The sequence below is a fragment of the Lampetra planeri genome, chromosome 5 (assembly GCF_965212315.1).
Source record: "Lampetra planeri chromosome 5, kcLamPlan1.2.h2, whole genome shotgun sequence".
Taxonomy (NCBI): domain Eukaryota; kingdom Metazoa; phylum Chordata; class Hyperoartia; order Petromyzontiformes; family Petromyzontidae; genus Lampetra; species Lampetra planeri.
Genome location: NC_136111.1, coordinates 7163321 through 7189094, shown reverse-complemented (window position 1 = coordinate 7189094; position 25774 = coordinate 7163321). Strand labels below are relative to the sequence as shown.

General features: G+C 44.0%; 1 protein-coding gene across 10 annotated transcripts in view; it reads left to right on the top strand.

The window, feature by feature from the left end:
* Nucleotides 1-5483: 5483 nt before the first annotated feature.
* Nucleotides 5484-25774, top strand: part of LOC144718756 (lethal(3)malignant brain tumor-like protein 4) — a 31154-nt gene continuing 10863 nt past the window's right edge. For 3 of the 10 annotated variants that reach the window (XM_078594263.1, XM_078594260.1, XM_078594259.1), the window contains exons 1-15: nt 5484-5698; nt 12088-12193; nt 13305-13912; nt 14435-14522; nt 15535-15640; nt 16103-16253; nt 16759-16858; nt 18364-18455; nt 19885-19989; nt 20570-20705; nt 21264-21370; nt 21733-21884; nt 22927-23003; nt 24739-24824; nt 25454-25564. In XM_078594263.1, coding sequence (XP_078450389.1) covers nt 12118-12193; nt 13305-13912; nt 14435-14522; nt 15535-15640; nt 16103-16253; nt 16759-16858; nt 18364-18455; nt 19885-19989; nt 20570-20705; nt 21264-21370; nt 21733-21884; nt 22927-23003; nt 24739-24824; nt 25454-25564 — 1995 coding nt within the window. In that variant the 5' untranslated portion in view covers nt 5484-5698; nt 12088-12117. The remainder of the gene's footprint in view (nt 5699-12087; nt 12194-13304; nt 13913-14434; nt 14523-15534; nt 15641-16102; nt 16254-16758; nt 16859-18363; nt 18456-19884; nt 19990-20569; nt 20706-21263; nt 21371-21732; nt 21885-22926; nt 23004-24738; nt 24825-25453; nt 25565-25774) is intronic. The other 7 variants (XM_078594266.1, XM_078594269.1, XM_078594268.1 and 4 more) reach the window with 6 other exon arrangements.

Genomic DNA, 25774 nt, shown 5'->3' with positions numbered 1-25774 from the left:
ATCTTTAATTAGACTGGAGGAATCCGATGAGCTACGAAGCTCTTTTTCACAGATGCCCAGCAGGAGTACAGCACAAGGGGTGGCTCTTGCTTCACTGCCCTCGGCTGCCCACAATGCATCATTGCAGCGGCCGATAATTCTGAGGCGTGACGAGATGGGGCCAAATTTCGGGTGATTTCATCACGGGCACGACGATTGACAGCTGGGTGGACATCTCGGAGTCTCGCTGCGGCCAACAGCACCGCGTCGTTGTCAGCGCGGGCCGAGCGGAAACGCTCTTAGGGGCCGTCCATAAATGACGTCACGCGATTTTGAACGATTTTTGCCCCCCCCCCTCTCGTCACACGGCGTCACAAAAAGTCAGACCCCCCCCCCTCAAATATGACGTCACAAAGCTCGGCCCCCTCCCCCCCAAAACCATTTTCCATTTTGAATATAAAACATGCTTCAAATCGTTTTAAACTATTGTCAGTGTAGCGCGTATTGATGTTGTAGGAGAAAACATTTATTTAAAAAGTCTAATTAAGTAGAACGTCTTGTCTATATTTACTTAAAGTTGCGCATTTTTATGTGACGTCACATTTCTCAAACCCCCCTCCCCCATCGTCACACATCGTCACAAATGTCTGACCCAACCCCCCCCCCCCCCCAGGTGCGTGACGTCATTTATGGACGGCCCCTAAATATGAGCAAGGCTCGTGGTGTGGTGCGTGACTGTGGTCCGGTACTCCGGACGCAAGGGTCGGTGGATCACTTCGAGATTTGTGACCGAGTGATGTCGGTACAGGAGATGGATTCCGCTAACTCGGCTGTGTGGATTTATACAGAGTTGTTATCTCTGTAGGAGTGTAATATGTCTGGACCTACACAGCGTGCTATCTCTGTGTAGGAGTGGAATATGTCTGGACCTACACAGAATTGTTATCTCTATGTAGGAGTAGAATATCTCTGGACCTACACAGCGTGTTATTTCTGTGTAGGAGTGGAATATGTCTGGACCTACACAGCGTGTTATCTCTGTATAGGAGTGTAATATGTCTGGACCTACACAGCGTGTTATCTCTGTAGGAGTGTAATATGTCTGGACCTACACAGCGTGTTATCTCTGTGTAGGAGTGTAATATGTCTGGACCTACACAGCGTGTTATCTCTGTGTAGGAGTGTAATATGTCAGGACCTACATAGCGTGTTATCTCTGTGTAGAAGTGTAATATGTCTGGACCTACACAGCGTGTTATCTCTGTGTAGGAGTGTAATATGTCTGGACCTACACAGCGTGCTATCTCTGTGTAGGAGTGTAATATGTCTGGACCTACACAGCGTGTTATCTCTGTGTAGGAGTGTAATATGTCTGGACCTACATAGCGTGTTATCTCTGTGTAGGAGTGTAATATGTCTGGACCTACACAGCGTGCTATCTCTGTGTAGGAGTGTAATATGTCTGGACCTACATAGCGTGTTATCTCTGTGTAGGAGTGTAATATGTCTGGACCTACATAGCGTGTTATCTCTGTGTAGGAGTGTAATATGTCTGGACCTACACAGCGTGCTATCTCTGTGTAGGAGTGTAATATGTCTGGACCTACATAGCGTGTTATCTCTGTGTAGGAGTGTAATATGTCTGGACCTACACAGCGTGCTATCTCTGTGTAGGAGTGTAATATGTCTGGACCTACACAGCGTGTTATCTCTGTGTAGGAGTGTAATATGTCTGGACCTACACAGCGTGTTATCTCTGTGTAGGAGTGGAATATGTCTGGACCAACACAGAGTTGTTATCTCTGTGTAGGAGTGGAATATGTCTGGACCAACACAGAGTTGTTATCTCTGTGTAGGAGTGTAATATGTCTGGACCTACACAGCGTGTTATCTCTGTGTAGGAGTGTAATATGTCTGGACCTACACAGCGTGTTATCTCTGTAGGAGTGGAATATCTCTGGACCTACACAGAGTTGTTATCTCTGTGTAGGAGTGTAATATGTCTGGACCTACACAGCGTGTTATCTCTGTGTAGGAGTGGAATATGTCTTGACCTACACAGAGTTGTTATCTCTGTGTAGGAGTGTAATATGTCTGGACCTACACAGCGTGTTATCTCTGTGTAGGAATGTAATATGTCTGGACCTACACAGAGTTGTTATCTCTGTGTAGGAGTGTAATATGTCTGGACCTACACAGCGTGTTATCTCTGTGTAGGAGTGTAATATGTCTGGACCTACACAGCGTGTTATCTCTGTGTAGGAGTGTAATATGTCTGGACCTACACAGTGTTGTTATCTCTATGTAGGAGTGGAATATGTCTGGACCTACACAGTGTTGTTATCTCTGTGTAGGAGTGGAATATGTCTGGACCTACACAGCGTGTTATCTCTGTGTAGGAGTGGAATATGTCTGGACCTACACTGCATGTTATCTCTGTGTAGGAGTGTAATATGTCTGGACCTACACAGCGTGTTTTCTCTGTAGGAGTGTAATATGTCTGGACCTACACAGCGTGTTATCTCTGTGTAGGAGTGGAATATGTCTGGACCTACACAGCGTGTTATCTCTGTGTAGGAGTGCAATATGTCTGGACCTACACAGCGTGTTATCTCTGTGTAGGAGTGTAATATGTCTGGACCTACACAGCGTGTTATCTCTGTGTAGGAGTGTAATATGTCTGGACCTACACAGCGTGCTATCTCTGTGTAGGAGTGTAATATGTCTGGACCTACACAGCGTGCTATCTCTGTGTAGGAGTGTAATATGTCTGGACCTACACAGCGTGTTATCTCTGTGTAGGAGTGTAATATGTCTGGACCTACACAGCGTGTTATCTCTGTGTAGGAGTGTAATATGTCTGGACCTACACAGCGTGTTATCTCTGTGTAGGAGTGGAATATGTCTGGACCAACACAGAGTTGTTATCTCTGTAGGAGTGTAATATCTCTGGACCTACACAGAGTTGTTATCTCTGTGTAGGAGTGTAATATGTCTGGACCTACACAGCGTGTTATCTCTGTGTAGGAGTGTAATATGTCTGGACCTACACAGCGTGTTATCTCTGTAGGAGTGTAATATGTCTGGACCTACACAGCGTGTTATCTCTGTGTAGGAGTGGAATATGTCTGGACCTACACAGCGTGTTATCTCTGTGTAGGAGTGCAATATGTCCGGACCTACACAGCGTGTTATCTCTGTAGGAGTGTAATATGTCTGGACCTACATAGCGTGTTATCTCTGTGTATGAGTAGAATATGTCTGGACCTACACAGCGTGTTATCTCTGTGTAGGAGTGTAATATGTCTGGACCTACACAGCGTGTTATCTCTGTGCAGGAGTGTAATATGTCTGGACCTACACAGTGTTGTTATCTCTGTGTAGGAGTGTAATATGTCTGGACCTACACAGTGTTGTTATCTCTGTGTAGGAGTGTAATATGTCTGGACCTACACAGCGTGTTATCTCTGTGTAGGAGTGTAATATGTCTGGACCTACACAGCGTGTTTTCTTTGTGAAGGAGTGTAATATGTCTGGACCTACACAGCGTGTTATCTCTGTGTAGGAGTGTAATATGTCTGGACCTACACAGCGTGTTATCTCTGTGTAGGAGTGTAATATGTCTGGACCTACACAGCGTGTTATCTCTGTGTAGGAGTGTAATATGTCTGGACCTACACAGCGTGTTATCTCTGTGTAGGAGTGTAATATGTCTGGACCTACACAGCGTGTTATCTCTGTGTAGGAGTGTAATATGTCTGGACCTACACAGCGTGTTATCTCTGTGTAGGAGTGTAATATGTCTGGACCTATACAGCGTGTTATCTCTGTGTAGGAGTGGAATATGTCTAGATCATCCGATTACCTCTAAATGGGAAAACAACTCCTTGAACAGGAATTGTTTAGGGCCGACACCGCAAAGAATCCTGATATTATGTTGGCAATTCTCAAGTACAGTAATAGCGATTCGATTGTCTCAAGACTCGTCACTCTTGGGTGTTTTTTTGACTTAAGGTAATTTCCAGCTCTTACGAAACGTTTGGTTTGCATGTCGTGTGATGAGCACTCGTGTGGCAGGGAGTGTTCGCTACCACCCCAAGGGCCCCTTAGAAGTAGTTCTGCCGTGTTATCTGGGTTGGGAATGCCTTTGTCTTAAGACATCGCGCTCATAGGGGCCGTCCATAAATGACGTCACGTACCTAGGAGGGGGGGGGTCAGACATTTGTGACGATGCGTGACGACGGGGGGGGGGGGGGGTGAGAAATGTGACGTCACATCAAAATGCGCAACTTTAAATAAATATAGACAACACGTTCTACTTAATTAAATAGACTACTTAATACATTTCGATTTAAAGCTTTCGTGACTGCAGGGATTCATCTTCTTGGTTCTTTCGGTAAAGTCACGTAGAAGGGAAATAATAAAATAATAAAAATTAAACATAATAACATACAATTCTCACGACGTTTCGGCCACAACGCAAGCAGCCGTCCTCAGGTGAAGAACAGGTCTGTCTTAATACTTAATACATGTTTTCTCCTACAACATCAGAGTGCAGCGCCACATTAAATACGCACTACAATGACAATAGTTTAAAGCGATTTGGGGCAGAGCTTTGTGACGTCATATTTGAGGGGGGGGTCTGACTTTTTGTGACGCCATGTGACGAAGGGGGGGGGGGTCATAAATCGTCCAACATCGCGTGACGTCATTTATGGACGGCCCCATAGCAACAACTGGAGTTGGGAGGACAACATTACAACAACAACAAATACCGCAGGACACAGTTCCACCGAGTCCTTTGAATAAATGATAGCGAGAGAGAGAGAAAATAGACGATACTATGTCCGTGAGCAAAGCTCGAGAAATCCGTGGAGGGATTATAAGAGTCACAGTTGTGCATATGGGGAATACGTGGATTTGAGTGGTCCAGAAAGAGCCATTGTGCAGCCATGCTGTGGCTCACGGGCGGATTTAAATAACAAAGAAAACTCAACACACCCGTCAAGAACAAATACACAAAAGGCGGCATTTCGGGAGATGTATGGATGTAGGACTTCTTTCGCACCGCACGTAGCCAATCCTGCTAATCGGAGGTGCGGGATGGCCCTTATTATGGCTAATTAACTATGGAGGACGATAGATCATGAGCGATGAATGAGGGCCATTGCCCGAAACGTCGCCCTTATTTTTATTGTATTTTTAAGCCCGTTTTATTGACCAACGTGAGATAGAGGGGGTGGAGGGTTGAGGGGCGGGGCTGCGCGGGGGTTTGCGAGGTGGGGGGCTACGGGGGTTGAGGGGCGGGGCCGTGCGGGGGTTTGCGAGGTGGGGGCTAGTGGGGTTGAGGGGCGGGGCCGTGCGGGGCTTGCGAGTTGGGGGGCTCGGGGGGTTGAGGGGCGGGGTTGTGCGGGGTTTGCGAGGTGGGGGCTACGGGGGGTTGAGGGGCGGGGCCGCGCGGGGGATGGGGCGGGGCCACTGGGAGCGAGGGGCGGGGCCGCAGGGGTTGTCCCTCCCTCCGCCATCTTGAATCGTCTCCGCCTCCGCGCATAGCGGGAACGGGACATCGAAACAGAGCGAAATTAATAAAGAATAACGCCAAAATAACGCGAATATAAATCTCGTTAGGGTCAAGATAGCGCGCAATAGCCTGCAAGCACCACTCTGGGATCGCCGCGAGGCCCGGGGGCGGCGGCTGCTGCTGCGTAGAACCTGATTGGTGAGTTGAGGCCTGTGGGGTCGCGTGGTTAACACTTTGTGGTGGTTTTTGTTGTTAAATAATTTCGTCGTAAATTTCTCGCGATTGAATGGGACGTGTCGTGTGTTGTTGGGCTTGCAAACGCCGCGGCCGCACGCGCGTTTTTATTAAAAATGCGCGAGCCACGCGTTTTTTTGTTGGTGGGTGTAAAAAGAGAAGAAAAATACACGAAAAAAGCCACTTTAAAGTTACCTGCGAACGCTTCGTAATAGCGCTCCGGTGACGTCACTGGCCGGGCTACTTTGTAAAGCGGTGGCGTCACCGGAGCGCTATAATCGATCAATTTGGTTTTATTCCCCGTCCCTGGCCCACAATAACTCTACACACTCGGCTTAAAGAAAAGTCGAACACTTACTTACTTACACGTTTGTTGTACAGACACCGTTGCGGACAACTTCGTTGGCTCGAAACAACATTGACGTAAAATTTTGATTTAAAGCTTTCGTGACTGCAGGGATTCATATTATTGGTTCTTTCGGTAAAGTCACGTAGAAGGGAAATAATAAAATAATACAAATATTAAACAATAATATTATTTACCGAAAGAACCAAGCATCGCATTGACGTTCACGAGTGGCCATGCCACTGTTGTGTCATTCTCCGAATGTGACGGTGGCATTGCGGTGACTTTGGAGTCCTCGCCAAAGTGAACTTTTGCGCTGGGTCACTGCTGTGGCCTGTCGCTGCTAGATGGGGTCACTGCAGGTTGTGGTCACTGCAGGATGGGGTCACTGCTGGATGGGGTCACTGCTGGATGGGGTCACTGCAGGATGGGGTCACTGCAGGATGGGGTCACTGCAGGATGGGGTCACTGCTGGATGGGGTCACTGCTGGATGGGGTCACTGCAGGATGGGGTCACTGCTGGATGGGGTCACTGCTGGATGGGGTCACTGCAGGATGGGGTCACTGCTGGATGGGGTCACTGCTGGATGGGGTCACTGCAGGATGGGGTCACTGCAGGATGGGGTCACTGCAGGATGGGGTCACTGCAGGATGGGGTCACTGCAGGATGGGGTCACTGCAGGATGGGGTCACTGCAGGATGGGGTCACTGCTGGATGGGGTCACTGCTGGATGGGGTCACTGCTGGATGGGGTCACTGACCCGATTTCAAAAGTCTGTGTGGGCCCTCTTTTTTTTGTACGACGCTTCAGACTCTTATCGGGAAATGCGACTTCACGTCTGCGTGCCCGAGGTAAATAGATTACGAGCGATGGCGTATTTAATAGAATAGGTGTGATTTTTTTTTAAATACGCCGTAATTCATGCGGTTTATCCGTATTCTTGTATAGGGAAATTGAGTTTTTCAGGATTGTACGGCGTACAGACGTTTCAATACGGGCAAAAAAGTGCAAATTTGTATGTGTTTCTCCCTTGTGATGGGACTTTGTAGGACGAACGTTGAGATTTATAAGGGCACGGGATGACCAATAAGGTCAGAATTGGTCTGTAATAAAGTAGGCACTGATATTGGTTTGACAGGTGTGATATGCATACCTAGTTATTATAGGCTGCGCGGCTACCCTTGTGAACAGACAATGAAGAAATGTCCATTGTTAGACTCCACTACGACTGTATTCGTATGCTTTCTCTCGTCGGTGCTGCGCGCCTTACAGTTTTCCGCACTTGCTAGCGTGGTGAAGTATGGTCAATGTAACACCCCCCCCACGACCTTCACTGCGTGGGGAGGCCCTCGTCAAAGAAGGGATTGACACAAACGCTGCACATGTTACACATGACACACGGTATTCAAAAACATTGTGTCAGACCATCTGCTCACCGATGCCTGTCACGAATAAGATATGCTAAGGGGCCGTCCATAAATGACGTCACGCACCTGGGGGGGGGAGGGCAGACATTTGTGACGGGGGGGGGGATGAGAAATGTGACGTCACATCAAAATGCGCAACTTTAAATAAATATAGACAACACGTTCTACTTAATTAAGTAGACTTTTTAATAAATGTTTTCTCCTACAACATCAGAGTGCAGCGCCACATTAAATACGCATTATTTTTTTTTCAAAATGTAAATATGGTTTTCGGGGGGGGGGGCAGAGCTTTTTGACGTCAAATTTGAGGGGGGGTCTGACTTTTTGTGACGCCGTGTGACGAGGGGGGGGGAAATCGTCCAAAATCGCGTGACGTCATTTATGGACGGCCCCGACGGTGTGTTGAGGTTTTGTTTATTGATACGTACTTTACTGCTATCTCATGATAACATCACATTGTAATGGTGTAGGCCAATCAGGTGTAGGCCAGTCAGTTTCAAAGACAATGTCATATATTATGAGAGCATGTTTGTTTGCATGCTCACCACAAAGTACTTGTGGTTAATGCGAACTTGATTACTTGCAAAAGGTTTTTATTTGGTGTTTGAACATCTTAACACCTCCTGTTTTATTACCAGAATGGGTAAAACCTTTTTTTTTAAATCATACTTTGATACTGGAACACAAAGGTCCCATTTTATCTCATTTGTATTGCAAATTTTGTAAAGCAATGCATTACAGTGCAAAAAGCGGTACTTTGTGTTTAGTCAAAATCATTACAATGTGATGTTATCAATTACCACTACAGTGAAGATTTCATTGATTCAATGAAGATAAGTAGACAACTGAGGAAATAAAGGTGGTGGTGATGATGGTATAATAATTAGGATATCAAAGCAACCCTAAGTATTACTGCATTGCAATTACAGTTCTGAAAATCTTAGAAAGTTATCATGGCAACATCACAATTGTTGAATTATTACACAGTCGCCACGCTCATATATTTTTAGATGTAATAATTACATGATAGCACTATGACTCGAGAGTAATCGTCATCGATTTTGTGTGCCGTAGTTTATCCACTTCTGGATGAAGGTCCCCCCCCCACCTCCCTGTTGTGTGCTGTGATGCCACAATCAATTTCACACGTGCACGTGAACTGGTCCTCATTGCTCCATGTCATCTCTAGTCTCATCCATCGCTCATCATCTCTTCTCAGGGGGATGTTTTCTTGTCCATACTTAACATTCAATGACATTCGTTTGTTCTCTTATATAATAATTCAAATTTATAATGCGCATTCCAACCTAGGATCCCAATGTACAATGCATGAATGGCAGGAAACAAAAATAGAACCAGGGCAACCGACCAAACTAAAGAGGGAAGGCGAGTTTAAAGAGATGGGTTTTCAAAGCAGACCTAAATATATCTACCGACTGATTGCCTGATTTCAAGTGGCGAAGCGTTCCATAGCTTGGGTGCCACGCTACCAAGAGCCCGATCACCAAAAGAGCGGCAACCTAGACCTGGGAGTGCTGAGCAGTTGGAGATCAAAAGATCTTAAAGACCTTTATGGATTATAGCAACATTTATTAGTTCCTACAAGCAATGTGGGGTGAGCCCTTATAAAGCCTTATAGGTTAATAGCAGTATCTCGAAATGCACTCGGAATTTGACCGCTAGCCAATGAAGAGATTAGATGTCTGGTGTAATGTGCTCACGGAAGTGTACGTGTAAAAGTCATTTAGCAGCTGCATTCTAGACAAGCTGGAGTCTGCCCACTACTTTGCTCGGTATCCCAACCAGTAAGGCGTTGCAGTAGTCGAGTCAGTGTCATTTCAAGGGTTTATTCTCTTAAAGCTTTTGTTGCCATTATGCACTTTACAGATGAGGAAAAGATTATTCTCCCCTCGGATATTGGGTGTGCTCCTTTAAAATAATATATCCAGTTTACCAAAAGCATGCCAACACAGTATGACAGAGAGGGATTATGTTAATTCAGTGGAAGGTCCTGGAACACAAAATGCTATTTAAACAGGATAGTTATTGAAATGGGTTAGTTGGGAATTGTGGCCCTTGTACTTATTATAAACTTTAATTTATCATAACAATGACATAAGTTGTTAAAGATAAATTAATTAAAATACAGTAACAGATAGTCGTAGTAAAAATGTGGATGGTGGTACCTTAATGATAATTATATTTTTAACCATTTCAATACTGTAATGAGAGTGGCATGAATGGATTATTTTCCATAAATGACATTAAATTGTTAGCTTAAAATGTTAGTGTAATTTCACTTTTTTAACTTAGCCTTGCCCCAATTTTTGGATTACATTGTTAAATGTCGTCTATATTTGTTCAATCAAAACTAGTTACAAATATTGTGTGCACTTAAAACTACTTACAGATAGCCCACGCAAAATAGGCATGTGCCTCAATAGGTTTATTTCATCACTTGGTTAATAATAGCAATAGAAAGTGTAATTAACACGAATAAGGCAATGGGTTTTAATTTAGATTTTTTCATATAAGTGATGCTGTTTATAGAGTGAAAAGGTTAGGACAAATCTATGGGATGGAATTAATTATTCTGCATTTAAAATTATATCCATTTGAAAGTGCAGGACGTATTTACACGTAATCTTTTTTCACTTGCATGCCTTTAGGACAGTGAATTAGGCGAGGTTTTTGTTAATGAATTGATATTGAGTAATTGATCTTCTAATTGGAGATCCATTGAGCTACTTATAATATGTTATTACATTCAGGACTACAGTATAATTGATAAAGGGAATATTAATACACAGACATTTTAAAGGACAATGCTGAAATGAATACTGTCATTTATGACTTTAAATTACCTTAAGATTTTCTATATAATTATATAGGTCATGTTGCCAATAGCAGTGATTGTGTAACCTTATACCAATAGTGTATTTTAAAGTGCAGTACAGTACTGCATGATAACCGCTTCTCTTTTGGTATGAACACTGCCATCATTATAACTCAAAAATATACACTGACCCTAACGTTTTTGGCACTGGTCTTTCTTGAGCGCATGATTCATTCTGTCAGTTGACTTAGAAACATAATGACTCATATTCTTTGCAAAATATATTTGGTGCCAAGTCGCACGTTGTATCGTTGTGGAGCAATAGTTGATTTAATAAACACCTTCAGGCAAGTTTGTCACTCATCACAAATGATCAGGTTTTTCTGCATCGTCCAAAAGGAATCTGCACCTTCGTTTTAAAATAAAATCGCTTGACAAACAGACACACTTGTGACTAATTTTGCAATGCAGCGGCTCGCAAAGCATTTTTTTAATATTCCATAAACGTCCATTGCACTGTGCAGTAGTTGTATTTTGCATAGCATCATTACTGTGGTCATAGCCAATGCGTTGATTGCCTTGCGGGTTGAATGTTCATTATGGTGCGGAAATGTGCCAGGGTGGATCTAACGTACTTCCATAGAGGGAGAGAGACTGATGGTAAAAATATTTCCCATCGCAGTACGGTTATGGGGCAATTTGTTGAATGCATAATATGAGTGAATTGCTTGGTTAAGGAAACACCCTTCTATGTGCTATTACGTTTGTTTCACGAGAACTTTCTGGGAACATAAAACAAAAGTCTCCTTTTGTAGGCATGCAACGTGATAGTTTATTGATTAATTTAGACTCCTACGCTTGTAATCACACCTAAAATCGTGTATGAACGAATTAATAATTCATTATGGAACATATTGCTGATACAGTTAGGCCAGTGGAAAAAAAAAAACTAAACTACAAATGAGACAGACAAAATAAGGAAACAATGTATATGAGACATTCAAATGAGACTAAAAATAAATTTTCCTTGAATGGAACCATGATGCTGAATCATGACAATTCATTGCATCTCTGGGTGTGAACAGAGCAATTCACTGTTATAATGCTGTACTCATTACACACAAAGTGCTTTCCACAAAATAACCACAATACCTTGCTGATCTCGTCAAGAAGAATAAATCATCACACAAACTCCGGTCATCCTCGCCGCTGCTTTTGGCTAACCATCGAACAAAGATGGTCACTCATCGCGCACTTTCATATACGCTTCTGCGGCTGTCTGGAACACTCTTATTTCTGATATTAAGAAGCCACTGGAGCTATGCACTTTTAAATTTAGATTGAAACAAATTGTTTTAGAACTGCTTTTTGTGTTTCGTTTGTCCTACCCCCGCACTTCCAATAACACGGTTGGCTACATACGATGCAAAAGAAGTTCAACGTACACACATGCAAACACTTCTGTATTTGTCTTATTATTATTCACGTTAGACACTGCACAATGTGGATCCGTTAATGAACCCGCTGGGTGTCTGCACAATGCATCACAGCCAGGGCTTAATTTCTCACTTAGTATTTCCCAGGTCGCTGGTAGGCTCTAGCAGGTGGCACGGGACCAGTATCCACAGCCGGGTGTGGTGTGCCGGGGCGCGCAAATATTTTCTGCATCCCTGACCTGGACATACACCAGCTGAAATTAAATCTTGGGCACGGCGCTGTGTGGCTCGCCCGCCTTTCCCCTAGGCTCATGGGGACCACGTGTGCTCGGGAGAGATGAGCGCTGGGCAGCTTGTGGGCGGCAGGACCTCTGAGCAGCTGGCGGTCTCTCTCTCTGCGTGCAGCCCACAAGGTCCTTTTGTTTTGCACCGTGACGGGGGTGGGAGTCACAGTGGACATGTGTGGGTGGCATGCAAATGTGAGCCGTGATATACATGGATCGGGCAGCATGAGGGTGTGGCATTGAACCCTGTGTTTTACTGAGCCATGTGTCAATAGCTTTGTAGATTATTTAAAATTAAAGCAGTGCTGTACTAGGTTTTGTTGTGGTTGTGCAGTATTGCTTTAATGTTTATTCAGCTTCTACCACATTCTGCATGATGGCTGATGTCTTGCACCATGTGCTGGGGTAAATTCCTGAATAAGCTCCGAACATGTGGAACAAAACGTCGTGCATCATGCAGAAAATAACAGCACAACCCAAAAACACATCTGAGGTTTTATAGGTTATTTAGAATTAAACCACGGCCTATTTTAAAGCAATATGAGCACTGACTATAGGACTCCGTCCTATATTAATGTGAGTATATGGTGTAGTGTTATGGGAGTAACAGTTAGAACAGTTTAAAGTTAGATGCAGAGCTATATTTGCCATTCCTATTTTATGACTGAATCATTTTAGATTTAACACTGACCAAAGTCTGCTTAACACTGACCATTTTGGTTGCCGCTATGTTACAATAGGGCTTTGACCTACACGTGTCGAAAATCGATATTATTGTGCTAACATATTTAATAGCATCTCTTACACACCTGATTGTGACATGAACATTTCAAATCTAGTTACCAGCTTTGCTGATCAATGTGTGTTGGTGAAAAGTGGGGGCCCCCAGGACCAAGTTCAGATAACATTTTCCACTTATTTCAGCTGGTGCCGGGAATCAAACCGATATCAGCGGGTGCAGAGCACAGTGCACTAACCAGTGTCATTGTTCTCCCATTGCACTTCCCGTGATGGATATGTTTTGGTCAGGTTTCTTTCAATGTACCTATAGTCAAATATCATAGATCGTACATTTCTTACCATCATTAACATAGGTTCCTGGTTCCTCCCAGACAAAATAAGCCCTCACTTGACTCCGTACAACAGCAACAATTATCAAATAAGTGTTACGACTGATTGACAGGCTGATGGACAAATGAAGCATCTTTAAATGTAAGGATGTCCTTTTTTATATCTGCAGCACCTCAGCTGAGTGAGGCATTGGCCAGTGAGGGACCTGCCGTGTCATCTGACCCAGCGGGGCTGCTTGTGACTGTAAGTAGGGTTGGTAGTGCGGGAGTCACCCCCCGTCATTTAGCGCTACCTGTGTCCAGTGCCTCCACTGTAAACAATGAGGCCCTGGCTCACAGCAACCCAGTGGGGGTGGTAGGTGGCAGCTCGTCATGGAGGAAATGTGGAAGTGAGCACAGGAGCCGGAGCGTGGAGGATGATGTCAGCGCCGCACACGACCCGGTCGCGGGAGCCCGCGCAGGCGTGGGCCTGAGGTCATTTAAGAAGCAGGATATGATGTATGGTCCAGCGGTGCAGTCTGGCTCGGCGAGTGGGATCCTGCCAGCTTTACGACAGAGAGGGATGTGCCATCAAGGAGCGGAGATGCACAAGGAGGTGGCGAGTGCCGGAAGCAAGAGTCACCTGAGCCAGGGCACTGGTGGTGGTGAAATGAGCCAGAACAAGAAACTGTGTCTGAGGAGAGGCTCGGAGGGAAGCTCCTCCAGCCAAGACTTTGATGTGATCAGTGCCATGGAGTGGACCAATGGCATTGCCACTCTACCCGGAAGTTCTATCAAGGTACTTATATTTGTTTTTGTTATTAAATTGTAAAGTGAGGCAGTTGAGTGACTCAGGGGGCTAATACTACGTCAGGTTAAGTAAGTCATCAGCTTTCAGAACCTACAACCACAACAAATACATCCAGGTTTCAGAAGGTCTGTGATTAAACTGAGGCTTAACTTGATGCTAAAACAGTTCTCGGATGAGTGGCCACCATGTACAAACAGGTTGTCCTAGGGCTTGCAGTGCAAAGTGGTGGGCAGCAGAGGGCAGTGCAGCATAATCCATCATGTACTATACTTCTATGTAGGCTCCCATATTTATGCTCCCCACCGTCACCAACGCGCACTGACCAGCTTGGTGAAGTATGTTCAAACAACCTCTGCGATTTGCCTGGTGTGGGGAGGCCCTGATCCCCAGGTGGATTGACAGATCGGTTGTACGTGCCTGGCATTACTGTGTAATTGATATTTCTTAAGAGAGCAAATCCCGAGAGCGATTAACGCGTAACGCTGCCTGTTTGCTATCCCGTCGTTAAAGTTCTGCATGAATGAAATTGGAGCTTTGGAGGTGCTGGAGGAGGGACGAGCGAGTGGCAGTTCTGCTGCTGCCACTGCTCAGAAAACAGGTATGAGCCACTGCTGGGAGCTGTCCATGGTACTAAGCTACATGGTATGGCAAAAACGTCAGTAGCCACATCTATGCAATAAACTACAGCAGCTGCTTGAAGTGTGCACCGTTTGCTTATACACACACACCTCTCAGTCGGTTTCACACAGAATGCTCTGAACATTTCTAAACACGTCCACACTGATTTAGCAAACTCAGCTCGTATTTACAACACTATCTATTGAGCCTGACTATTGCCACAACCTGTAACTAACCTCTCGTCCATGTACCATATCAGACATTGTTTCTTCTTGAGGTAACAAAACAAAAGTTATAGCCACTTGGCAAAAACTGGTAAATCGGTGTTTTAGTTTTGTCAATTTTTGTTTTTTTGCCAAACAACTCTTTTTACAACTCACAGTGTAATGTTTCCCATAATGCAGGTTTTACGCGATCTGACCCAAAAAACCTGTATTATGGATGATATTGGTCGCGAAAGCCTAGGTGTTAAAGTGAAATGTGTTTTCTTGGCCCATGGACTAGGTATTGGTGCAGAACTCCCAAGTGTGTCCATTACAGTTCTTTGTGTCACTTGCTGTTACAATTATTCATTGTTTTAACTCGTTCCCAAAGGTCCAGGTAGTTATGTTTACCTATCAGCAAACACCTGCACAGTGTTAACTCATTTATATTTCATTAGAGGGAATGTTGTTAAGCATTGCACAAAATACAGGCTGGGGGGGGGGCAGGTATACGGAGTGGAGTTGAAAACCCCTTCTGTAATTAATCCTACCGTGTGTTGTTCGTTTTTCATACCATAAGGATCAATGTGTTGACTAAAGCACTGCTGAAAAGTTATTTCTGAAAGTTAATATAATCAATGAAAGTGCTTGGCAAAAATCTATGGTTAAATGTTCCATTAATACATCCCAAAAAAATATTTTCCAGGTGGCTTGCACACTTTAATTGTAATTGCATTTTTCTTCACATGGTTTATACTCATCGTTTAATTTTCGAATCTGATTTGGAAGCAGTTGCACGGAGCGAGGTTTGGAAATGCTTTGGCAAAAGCTTGGAGTCAAAGTGTCACCGTACTCTGCTGTGCAGTGACGACTATAGCAGCCGAAAACTGGCAAGGTTAGTTTTGATGTGTGCCGTAGAGTGCGATACCGCTTGTGCAATCATTGGATGATGGTATTTTCATTTCCTGTGTTGTGTGGGTGTTTCAGCCCGATCGTTTGTGTTTTTGTGGGTTGTGTTACTTGACTGCCGATTATACGTAAAATGGTTTATATTGATGATATTTCATTATTCATAGTATGTTTATAACATGGTTTGTGAATGTTTATGAGTCAAAAGAGTTTTGTTTATTTTTCAACTTCATGTTGTTGAATTTATACTAGGCATATAATGATTCGCCTGGCTAGGGATTCGATGAATTGCCACTCTCCAGGTTTGTGATTGATTTCAATAAAAAAAAATCATAATTGTGGGGAGGCCTTCATTGAGCAGTGGATTTACAAACTTGGCTGTACGTGTACTGGTGTGTACCTTTAGAGATTGTTGACAGTTGTTGGTGATTGTTATTTCTCTCTCCAGCAGGCTCGCAGAAGGTGGCGGTGTGGGCAGGGTTAATGCCTCGGTGATTGAGCGACTAAATAAGAAGAGGAAGATCGGGAGGAGGAAGCTGAGCGTGTTGCTGAAGTGCGAGCCGAATGATAAGCCAAACTGGAGCGCAAGGTTTTGTGAGGTGCGACCTTGGCATGAAAATTCTGTATTTGTTGAATTGTGCACCCAAAATAAACAATCGTTGGCAGCATTTAAACGTTGCTGAAATTAAAATTAGAATCTGAATATCTTCTGCTGAGATATATTGAGTATAATACGTCGATCAATAACAAAATTAATCTTTAAACTATTGAAGACAATTGACCAATTTGAAATTGTATCACGGGAAACACTTTCTTTTGCAAATGTGACATTTGGACCCTAATTGCTTTGGCACCAAAGTTTCCGAGCCTGTTCTCCTGCACTTGATCGTTAATTCGTATGTCAAGAAAAAAAAGTTTTATCTACTATTGAAAAATAATGCTTTCACACTACTGGATAAAATTTTAGCATGAAGCTTTTTATTTGACATTTGGAATAGGTTTGTGAAAAGTTTCGTGAATGAGTTATACCATTGGTGCAGTTTCATTGCTCAAAAAAACAATAATCATTTAAAAAAAATTTTGAATCAAACTTTTCCCCCGCAGAGTCTTTCCAAGGACAGAAGTCCCAGGACGGTGAAAATGAAGTGCAAGTCGTCTGAGCATTTGCCTGAGATTCCCTGTAAGCAGAGACGCGTTTGTGATGGTATGAGGCTGTACATTTAATGTATTATCGTTAGCCATGTTCTATCCACAGCTTGATGAAGGCATCCCCAAGCCACCACCATTTTACAATGCATCAACCCATCAATTACCTGCACTTGAGCTGATTTATTCTCTGCATCTGTAAACATTTTTTTTGGACGTGTTCCATCTTTTGGCTGTCGCTCCCATCATCGGTCTCGGCCATTTTTTTTACTTTTTATTGTATGTTGCTTTAATACGTACGCATCTGACTAACATTCCTCTTGTAAATACTCTCTTGATTCATTACTTATAAAATGAAAAAATACAGATTCACATGCATTCTTTCCCATTTTTAAGTTACTTTCTGGCTCCTGAGAATGGCAGGAAAGCCTGTAAAAAGCCGTAATAATTGCATGGATTAACAGAAAGAGATAATGTTGGTTTAGAAGTCATTGGCAAACTTGTATTCAAGATAGATTTTATACACGCAACTACATCACTCCTGGTCTATTTTACTTGATCAAAAATGCATAAAATGAAAGAAATATAACATTGCACACCATTTTATATGTGTATTGAATTTGTGGACTGTTTTTATATGTTGTGTTTTTATCTCTTTCGTGTGTTTCATTTATCGTTCTTTTGCATCTTTGTACGTTTTACAGCTATAACCATCGTACTGAAGACTCCACTAAAACATTTACTAGTTTCAAATGTAAATCCAATTGTACGAAAAAATAACTTACAACTCCAGCTCTAAAGAGCATCAGTGCAATACATTCGCTTCATAATGTACCTAGCTCTGGCACAAAATCTCCTCTTGGCTCTAAAGCCGTCATAAGTTTCTTATGTTAGCCGAGTTTGTTTCATGGCTTAGTAGCGGTTAAGAAAACAGTACCGTATAATCCCAACTGGCAGATCAAATAACATAACCTGGTGCCAACAGTTGGCAAAATGTTCGATTTAAGAGACCAGTATATTATTTAGATTTCCAGTGATATTTTAATTGTGTTATTGGTGGAACTATCACAGTGAGCAGAGCACCATATTGTGTCGGAATGGCTGTTGAATATTGGAAGTGTCACAGAAGAACTTTTGAAATCACTTCCATAGTTCTCATCCAACGCTAGATGGAACTTGTTTCCTGCAAACAGTGTCACTATACCGACATTTAAATGTTCACTGCCAGAGCTGGAATATTGCCAAATTAATAGAAAACCCCCAGTTTCATATTTGGGCTTAACACCGCAGGTTCATTTGACCGAGCTGAGACCATCAACTGACAACACTTGAGAGGACACTGTTTAATCATGCGTGGATTGGCACCGTGATTGGAAACCAGGATTTAAGTATTGTCGGCTTTGTGCTCCGACACAGTCATTAACCACCTGAGCCACTCGGCCTACTATAGGGACAAGCATTTTAAATGTGCTTATGGCATTAATCATCTGATAATGTAATGGCTTTACAAACGTGGTTGCTTTGCGCCTCCCATGCCTGCATTTCTGCGTGTGTGTGATGCAGCACTCCAGGCAGCCAGGAAAGAGGACTGGTCCTGGGATGCCTATATTAAAGCGGAACAGGCGATCGCCGCACCCCTAAAACTCTTCACAGAGGTTAGAGTTGACGTGCGGAATAGTTGACATCGCGCAGAGCAACACGTGGTAACAACCCGAAAACACATTGGAGAGCTGTACAGCACAGCCATGGAAACCTTTGCAGTCAATCTTAGTTTCGGGGCCGCTTGTAGGGAAGCAGTTTTTGCGGTCGTTCAAAGATTCAATGGCTGATCATAAGAGCTTTTGACTCGGAATTCGTAGGTTGTGATTTTCGAATCTTGGGGGACAATTCATGCAATCGTCAGCTTTCAGGGGTCGATAAATTAGCATCACTGTGGGAAGTTAACAATTGTAGTCCAGTGGAGAGACTGGGCCCCGCAATGAAATGCTTGGAATTTTCATCTCCAGCCCAATTAAAAAATACCCTTAATTAATAGCAGTCGATTGAAATGCTTGGAAATTTTTAAAGGAAGTAATGGAACTGTTGATTGCCCCACTAATGGATGTGCGCATCACCTAATGCTTTATCCATGGGGATATACTTTTACACTTTTACTCATCATCAGCCATGATCTATCCACTGCTGGTTGAAGGCCTGTCCAAGCCGTTGCCATACCTCACGATCCTGCGATGTCACATTTTGTCATCTAGCTCCTGGCGGGAACTAGATGGAGGTGATCTCATCACTGATCTCATCAATTAACTCATCACTCCATCTTCAGGGTAGACTCTTTCTCGCTTGTCATGTTTCCCCCTTTCAACTGCTACTCTGTCATTCGTCTGGACAACCGGCTGTTATCCCTTGTAGTGATGTGCCATGTCCACTTATGTTAACAGACAGAATGATTTTAAAGACATATTGTATTAACTATGATGCGAGTTTTAAAAGACCATTATTAAGATAAAATCCAAATGTTTATCCACAGCGAACGAAGTATTATTTAAATGGCATTCTGTGTGTTTAACACATAGGCTTTCGTGACCAATATCACCCATAATAGAGGTTTTTGGGTTTGATCGCGTAAATGCATAAATGTGTCATTAAAACCCACCACCACCCAACACAGCCAACCAGTAAGGGTTGTCACGTAAACAGAACATGCCAATTTGTCACTAGTACGGCACACCGGCATGTTCTGTTTACGTTACAACCCTTACTAGTTGGCTGTATCGGGTGCTGGTGGGTTTTAACGACACATTTATGTATTTACACAATCTTACCCAATAACCTCTATTATGGCATTCTGTATGTATGTTGAGCTTCTTTCTTACCGTACATAACCAACCGTGCTAATCGGAGGTGCATGACTGACCTATGTTTGCAATATGGCTATTTGTGGGATTTCTCTATGTGTATATAGGCCACCCACCCCCCTCGCATGCCATGCCGGCCTTCATAGGTGCTCCCTCACAGCACTTGCATCAATAATCTGTTAAAGGCTACACGGGGTGATCTTTGTCTTTGTATCGTTCGGTCCGTGAGCAGTGCCAGACCTTCCCAACGAGCAGCAACGGGTTCCAGGTGGGGATGAGGCTGGAGGGGGCTGACCCGCAGCACCCATCCCTTCACTGCGTGCTCAGCGTCACTGAGGTCAGTGCGCGTTTGTGTCCGCTCGGTGCTTTTGCAGGTAGAAGCGGTGCAGAAAAAAACTTGGGCACTGTTTTACTGCCTGTGATGCAATGAACCGGGGTGATGGGATGTCACCTTGTGAATGGGGGCACCTTGTCTGTGGGTTGGTGTTAAGGCTGTAGGTTATTTTCGAGGCTGTTGGTTAGTGCCAAGGTTGTGGGTTAGTGTTGAGGCTGTTTGTGTATGTGTCTGTTTAGGTTGTAGGTTAATGTTGAAGCTGTGGGTTAGTTTTGAAACTGGGTTAGTTTTGAAGCTGTACAGATGCCCCACCACACAGCTGTCTGGTTCAGTAATAGCATATTAGTTAATTGTCGGGGGAGGGAGGGTTCACTTTTATTGCACAGTTGAACACAGCCAGACTAAGCCACCTTTAAGATTATTAGGCTTCACCATTAAAGCCCACAGCTCATAAGGCCAGTACCAAGAGCAGAATAGCTGCAGGAAACCACCTCGAATTTTATATGTTGAGGATTTATCGCGGGTGTTAGTGGATAATGGTTTCCTTGTGTTCCGATTTTTCTCCACCTACACACATTCGCAGGTTTTAGGCTATCGTCTGAGGCTTCATTTTGATGGCTACTTGGAAAATTATGACTTTTGGGTCAATGCCAACTCGCTGGAAATCCACCCAGCCGGCTGGTGCAACACAACCGGGCACCGCCTCCTACCACCCAAAGGTGAATCTATTAGAAGTCGATGGTTGAGCTGTTAATGAAGTGCAAAATTTAACAATCATCCATTTGTGATGGCTGAGGAGTCACGAGTGCCAAGCTGGCAGCACCGAGTTCCTGGTTCGAATCCAGGCAGCTGGCTGTGATTAAAATGTCTTCTCAAATGTAGTGAGTTGATGGTCTCAGCCCAGTCACAATGATTGCAAAAAAAATAGCGCATTAAATGTGGTTCTGCAATTAATTGTGACTAAGTTCCAGCTCGTGAGAAATAATACCATAAGTTTGACCGCCATGCAAACCAACATTACTCTCAGTGGCCTAGCGGGTGGGAAAGTACAGTCCAATAATGTGTGGACCAGAGATTTACTTGAAGGCATCTCGGAGGTAGCTCTGCGATATCCACTTTCACGTGCTGTTCCCGAACAGAAGGAGTGTACCACACTCCGAGAGACCTGAGTGGGTTCTTCATCTCGTGACATGATGCCGATAAGACAATGAAGATGAACTTGCAGGGGGCAAAAACAAATGAATTATTTGAATGTGCCCCCTGTCATTGATGTGCAGGTTACTCGGAGGAAGAGTTCAGCTGGCCTGCCTACCTGAAGGTGTGCAAGGCCCAGGCTGCCCCGAAGCATCTTTTCAAAGGCCAGAGCAGGGTGAGTGGAATACAGGTGCCACAATTCAGCTCTTTGGTTTTGTAGATAATGTTATCTGTGTAGTCCGGGGACCAGGTTTCACAGTGCGCATTTTGGTAAATATTAGGCTGCCGTTTTTTTAATCATATCACTTTGACATGTATGCAATGGAAATACATTTTTTGGCATAATTTTTTCTTCGAAAATTAGTGCGCGGTTACGGGGTAAAATTTTTTTTTAATTGGCAAGTGTTGAAATGTAGTTGGTGTTGTAGCTCATACCATAACCTAAACCGCTACTGCCAGAATTTTCGCGTGTCACTCAGCCCAATCTTTCAATTACACTTGGGTGCGCATTGCATTTTTGAACTTGCCGCTTTGCTGTTGGTTATCATCTAGCCGGCAACTACGCACAGCTTCGAGGAGGGAGCGAAGCTTGAGGCGGTGGACAGGAAGAACCCGTCGCTGGTGTGCGTTGCCTCTGTCGCAGACCATGCTGACAGCCGCTTCCTCGTGCATTTCGACAACTGGGACGACACCTACGATTACTGGTACGATCGCTCGGTGGCATAGTGTCGGTGGCACGGGCCTCAGTGCAAGGAATTCAATGGACTCTCCTCTGTTTATTTCCCCGGCTCTTCGTAGCCTGGTGCGCAAGCTCCCAGTGCAGTTTTATCGCCTGCACACTCGATATGTATGTATGTTGAACTTCTTTCACACCATACATAGCCAACCGTGCCAATCGGTGGTGTGGGTTAGTTATGCCACCGATGTAAGTCTACGTAGGTCAATAGGTGTCTATGCAAGTGATTAACGCTGGCGTGTTTGGCATGAACCCATTGAAAAACAATATTTGAAATGAGGCTCTTTCAATTTACCCTCATTGTAGCCTGGTGCCTGGGCCCTAGTGCAGTTTGACTTCCTCCACACTTGGTAATTGCGCAGTAGCTCGCCGTCAATTAAACACCCTGATGTCTGCATCATGATTCCATTCAGCAATAAAATTGTTTATTTTCCCCCATTGTGGTCTCTGTAGAATTTATAGTGGCTGCAGGGTTTCAATGTATGAATAACAAAGCCATTTGATTGTCATAAATAGAAGATGTTGACATGTATTTGGAATTTCAACAATTCCTGTCAATGGGTGTCAGGTAACAACATTTTAAAATGATAACATAATATGAAAAATTCATGTTCATGTTCAGGACATTGACCCATTTGAAATTTGACAGCTGCATTGTGAGTGAGAGACATACTGTGCTAGCACATGAATTTTAGTGGCGGTTAAATGCAGAATTACAGTCTTTGATAGAATTTGTATAAACCCTTAGGTTACAAGTGATAATGTGCATATTGCTGCGTGTTAAAGTGACTCTTGCTGGGATGACCACATCAAAGAAGCATTTATGAAAGTATGTCTTCAACGTTCTTGATATATTCCTCTGTTTTAATGTGGTAAAAATGTAAGTATCATCGGACTCTTCTGAAAAGTATGAACCAAGAAAACCTATGAAACCTCTGGTGACAGAAATAGACTTGCCAAGTCATGCGTTTGTCTATGAACCCGATGCTTCCCCGTATTTCTGTGCCCAGGTGTGATGCAACCAGCCCGTACATACACCCCGTTGGCTGGTGCCAGCGGAATGACGTTCCCCTAACCCCACCTCTCGGTGAGTTACCGGCCACTTGGTCGACTGTTTGACCTAATGGCACCCTTGAGCCGGCAGCATAGGTTCCCTCATTTACAGTTGTAATATGAGGATATATCCGGCTCACTGACGTATCACAACTTGTCATGGTGATTGGCTCTGCCGGTCCTGGTTTACAGCCAATGGGGGGAAGCCTGGGGGCATGGCCCTGATGTGATGGAAAGGTGACAGCTATAAGGATTGGTTCTGCTGGCTTTGGCCACAGCCAATGGGGAGATGAGCCAGGGGCGTGGTCCCGGGAGCTGACGAGGGAGCCTGAAAGTTTCCATGCAGGCTAACGAGGATTGGCGGAACCGTACCACGTGACCCGGGTATTAAATAGGGGTGGAGACGAACGACACGTGGTCAGAACGGGAACGAACAGAGGAAGGGGGGCCACGCGGGAGCGGGGCTCCGGGTTGCCACGTGGCGGTGCGTCTCTCTATCTGTCCCTCTCACGCTGCCTATCAGCAGCGTGAAGTAACTGTAACATAAGTTGAATAAAAGACGGATTCCAGAAGTCGCCTCAACGAGCTTTATTACACAGTTATCCACTTTGTCTTCAACTTGAAATATGATATGACAAATTCCGTTGGTCATGATATATTTACCGAAAATGTCTCTCTGCCATTGTCACAAAACAGGGTGTCAGATCCCCAGTTGACTCGCCCCTGCCTACCTCTCCCCTTTCATCTCTCCCTATTTCCCTGCACGCACTCTCCTACTTCTCCCCTCTCGTCGCACTCTTTCCTTCACGCACTCTCCAATCCGGCAACCAAGCATTTATTTTGAAGATTGCAGTCAACCTTTGATCAGTAGGATGTCACCGATTCCCTTTTGGTGCACTCATTGTCTCGAACTCCCTGCCCCCATCCATCAGGCCAGTGACTCCGTGCACCTGATCAAGTCCATGCTCAATACCTTCTGCCTATGATTGACTGCCTCTTTCTTTCTACAAAATAAATATGCCCACTCCTCCTCTACAGTGCCTTGAGTAGTGGTCGCATTTATATGCCATATATATCCAAGTTGTGCCAGCGAATTATAAATCCACAACACGGTGGTCAGTAGCCCTGATCCAGCTACATGTCTATGATGTAAGACAACAATTGTGTTAAGATACTCAACTTAGGGATCGTTAGCGTGATCAAGATTCGTCATGAGTATAAAAATCGTGCAGAAGGGAAATTGTCTGAAACCAAGCCATACGCTTAAAAAACACACCGGAAGACTGATGAAGCTCTTTCTCCTACAATCAGTATTTGACGTTATATTTTTTTGCAGAGTACGGAGGGGAATGTAAAAAAGTGTATCCTTGGTAGACTTTTGAAAATAATATTGATTGTTACCTTCCTGCGTGTTAATTCTAATTAACTAGTATGGAGTTCACACAGTCTTTCGAAGTTTGTATCTTTTCCTACTTACATTGCTAATCACCACGCACATCCGGTTGTTTTAGGCAATAGGGCCATGTGGTGAGCACAGAGGGCAGTGCAGCAAAATAATTTGTTGTGCTTTACTTCTATGCTCCCATGTCTGAGCTCTCCAAATGCTCTAGTATCCTGCACCATCTGTAAACACATTGGCCGAAAACATTTTAATAGAGGACTCCAGAGTTTGGGCCATTGTTGGTGCCAGATTATTGCCTGGCCGCCTTGCTGCTTGACTGTCGTTTTGTTGCCGTGTGTGAAGACAGCGAGTGTGTGTGTTTTCCCAGGGCACCCCGAGGACAGGGAGTTCAGCTGGGAAATATATTTGGAGGAAATGGGAGCCGATCCAGTGCCTGCGAGAGTCTTTAAGCCGGTAACGTTAGCCTCTACATACATGTGAAGGATGGTGAAATTTTTTTGAAAATAGTGAAAAAAAATCTATACTTATTCAACATTAGTACTTCCAAAAAGAATGCCCTTTCTTGAGTCATATTAAAACATTTTCAGAAGCGTCCTACATTGCAATTTTTGGCCAATACATTCATTCGTGTTTTGCATGTGAGAGAAAACTGAAGCACCTAGATAGAACCCATACAGATAGATTAGCACAGATAGCTCTGCACAGATAGATTGCAAAATAATCTGCATAGAAAGATTCAAGAATGCACTTCCTGTTCTGTCATCTCTTGGCCACCTCACAGCTCATCCCGAATTACTAACCGGGCTAAACCCTGCGAAGTTATCAGGGCCACAACATGTTCAGACGCATTCAGGATGATTTGATATAAATCAGCATACTGCAGACATAAATGTTCATATGTTACGTGATTGATTCAATAATAACGTACCGAGCAGTAATTGGCTTTACATTTTTGTAAGCAACTTCATTGTCAAGACATATTTGATTTCCCCTCCATTACAAGGATATTAAAACATTTTCTGCCTTGTTGCCCTGAAACACTTGTCCACCTCCAATTTTTGTGTTCTCGATTTTCACGTCAGCGTCCACCCCACGGGTTCCGCATTGGCATGAAGGTCGAGGTGGTGGATCGCCGCAACCCCGTGCTCATCCGCGCAGCCTCAGTAGCGGCGACGGATGACCATCACATCAAGGTAACAGATATTTGCGTTTACTCTGGGACGCTCAATGCACTTGGCATTGTGGCTGAAGTGACAAACCAATGCATCCTTCTGCTCAAAGGAGCAAGAGATGGGGCTCACCTTTGTTGATAGTCTTGAGCCAGCAGTAGACATTGCACATATCTGTGATAGAGGCCACTTACTCCACAGGACAGTCTCGTGACTTCCCACAAAGTGTTTTTT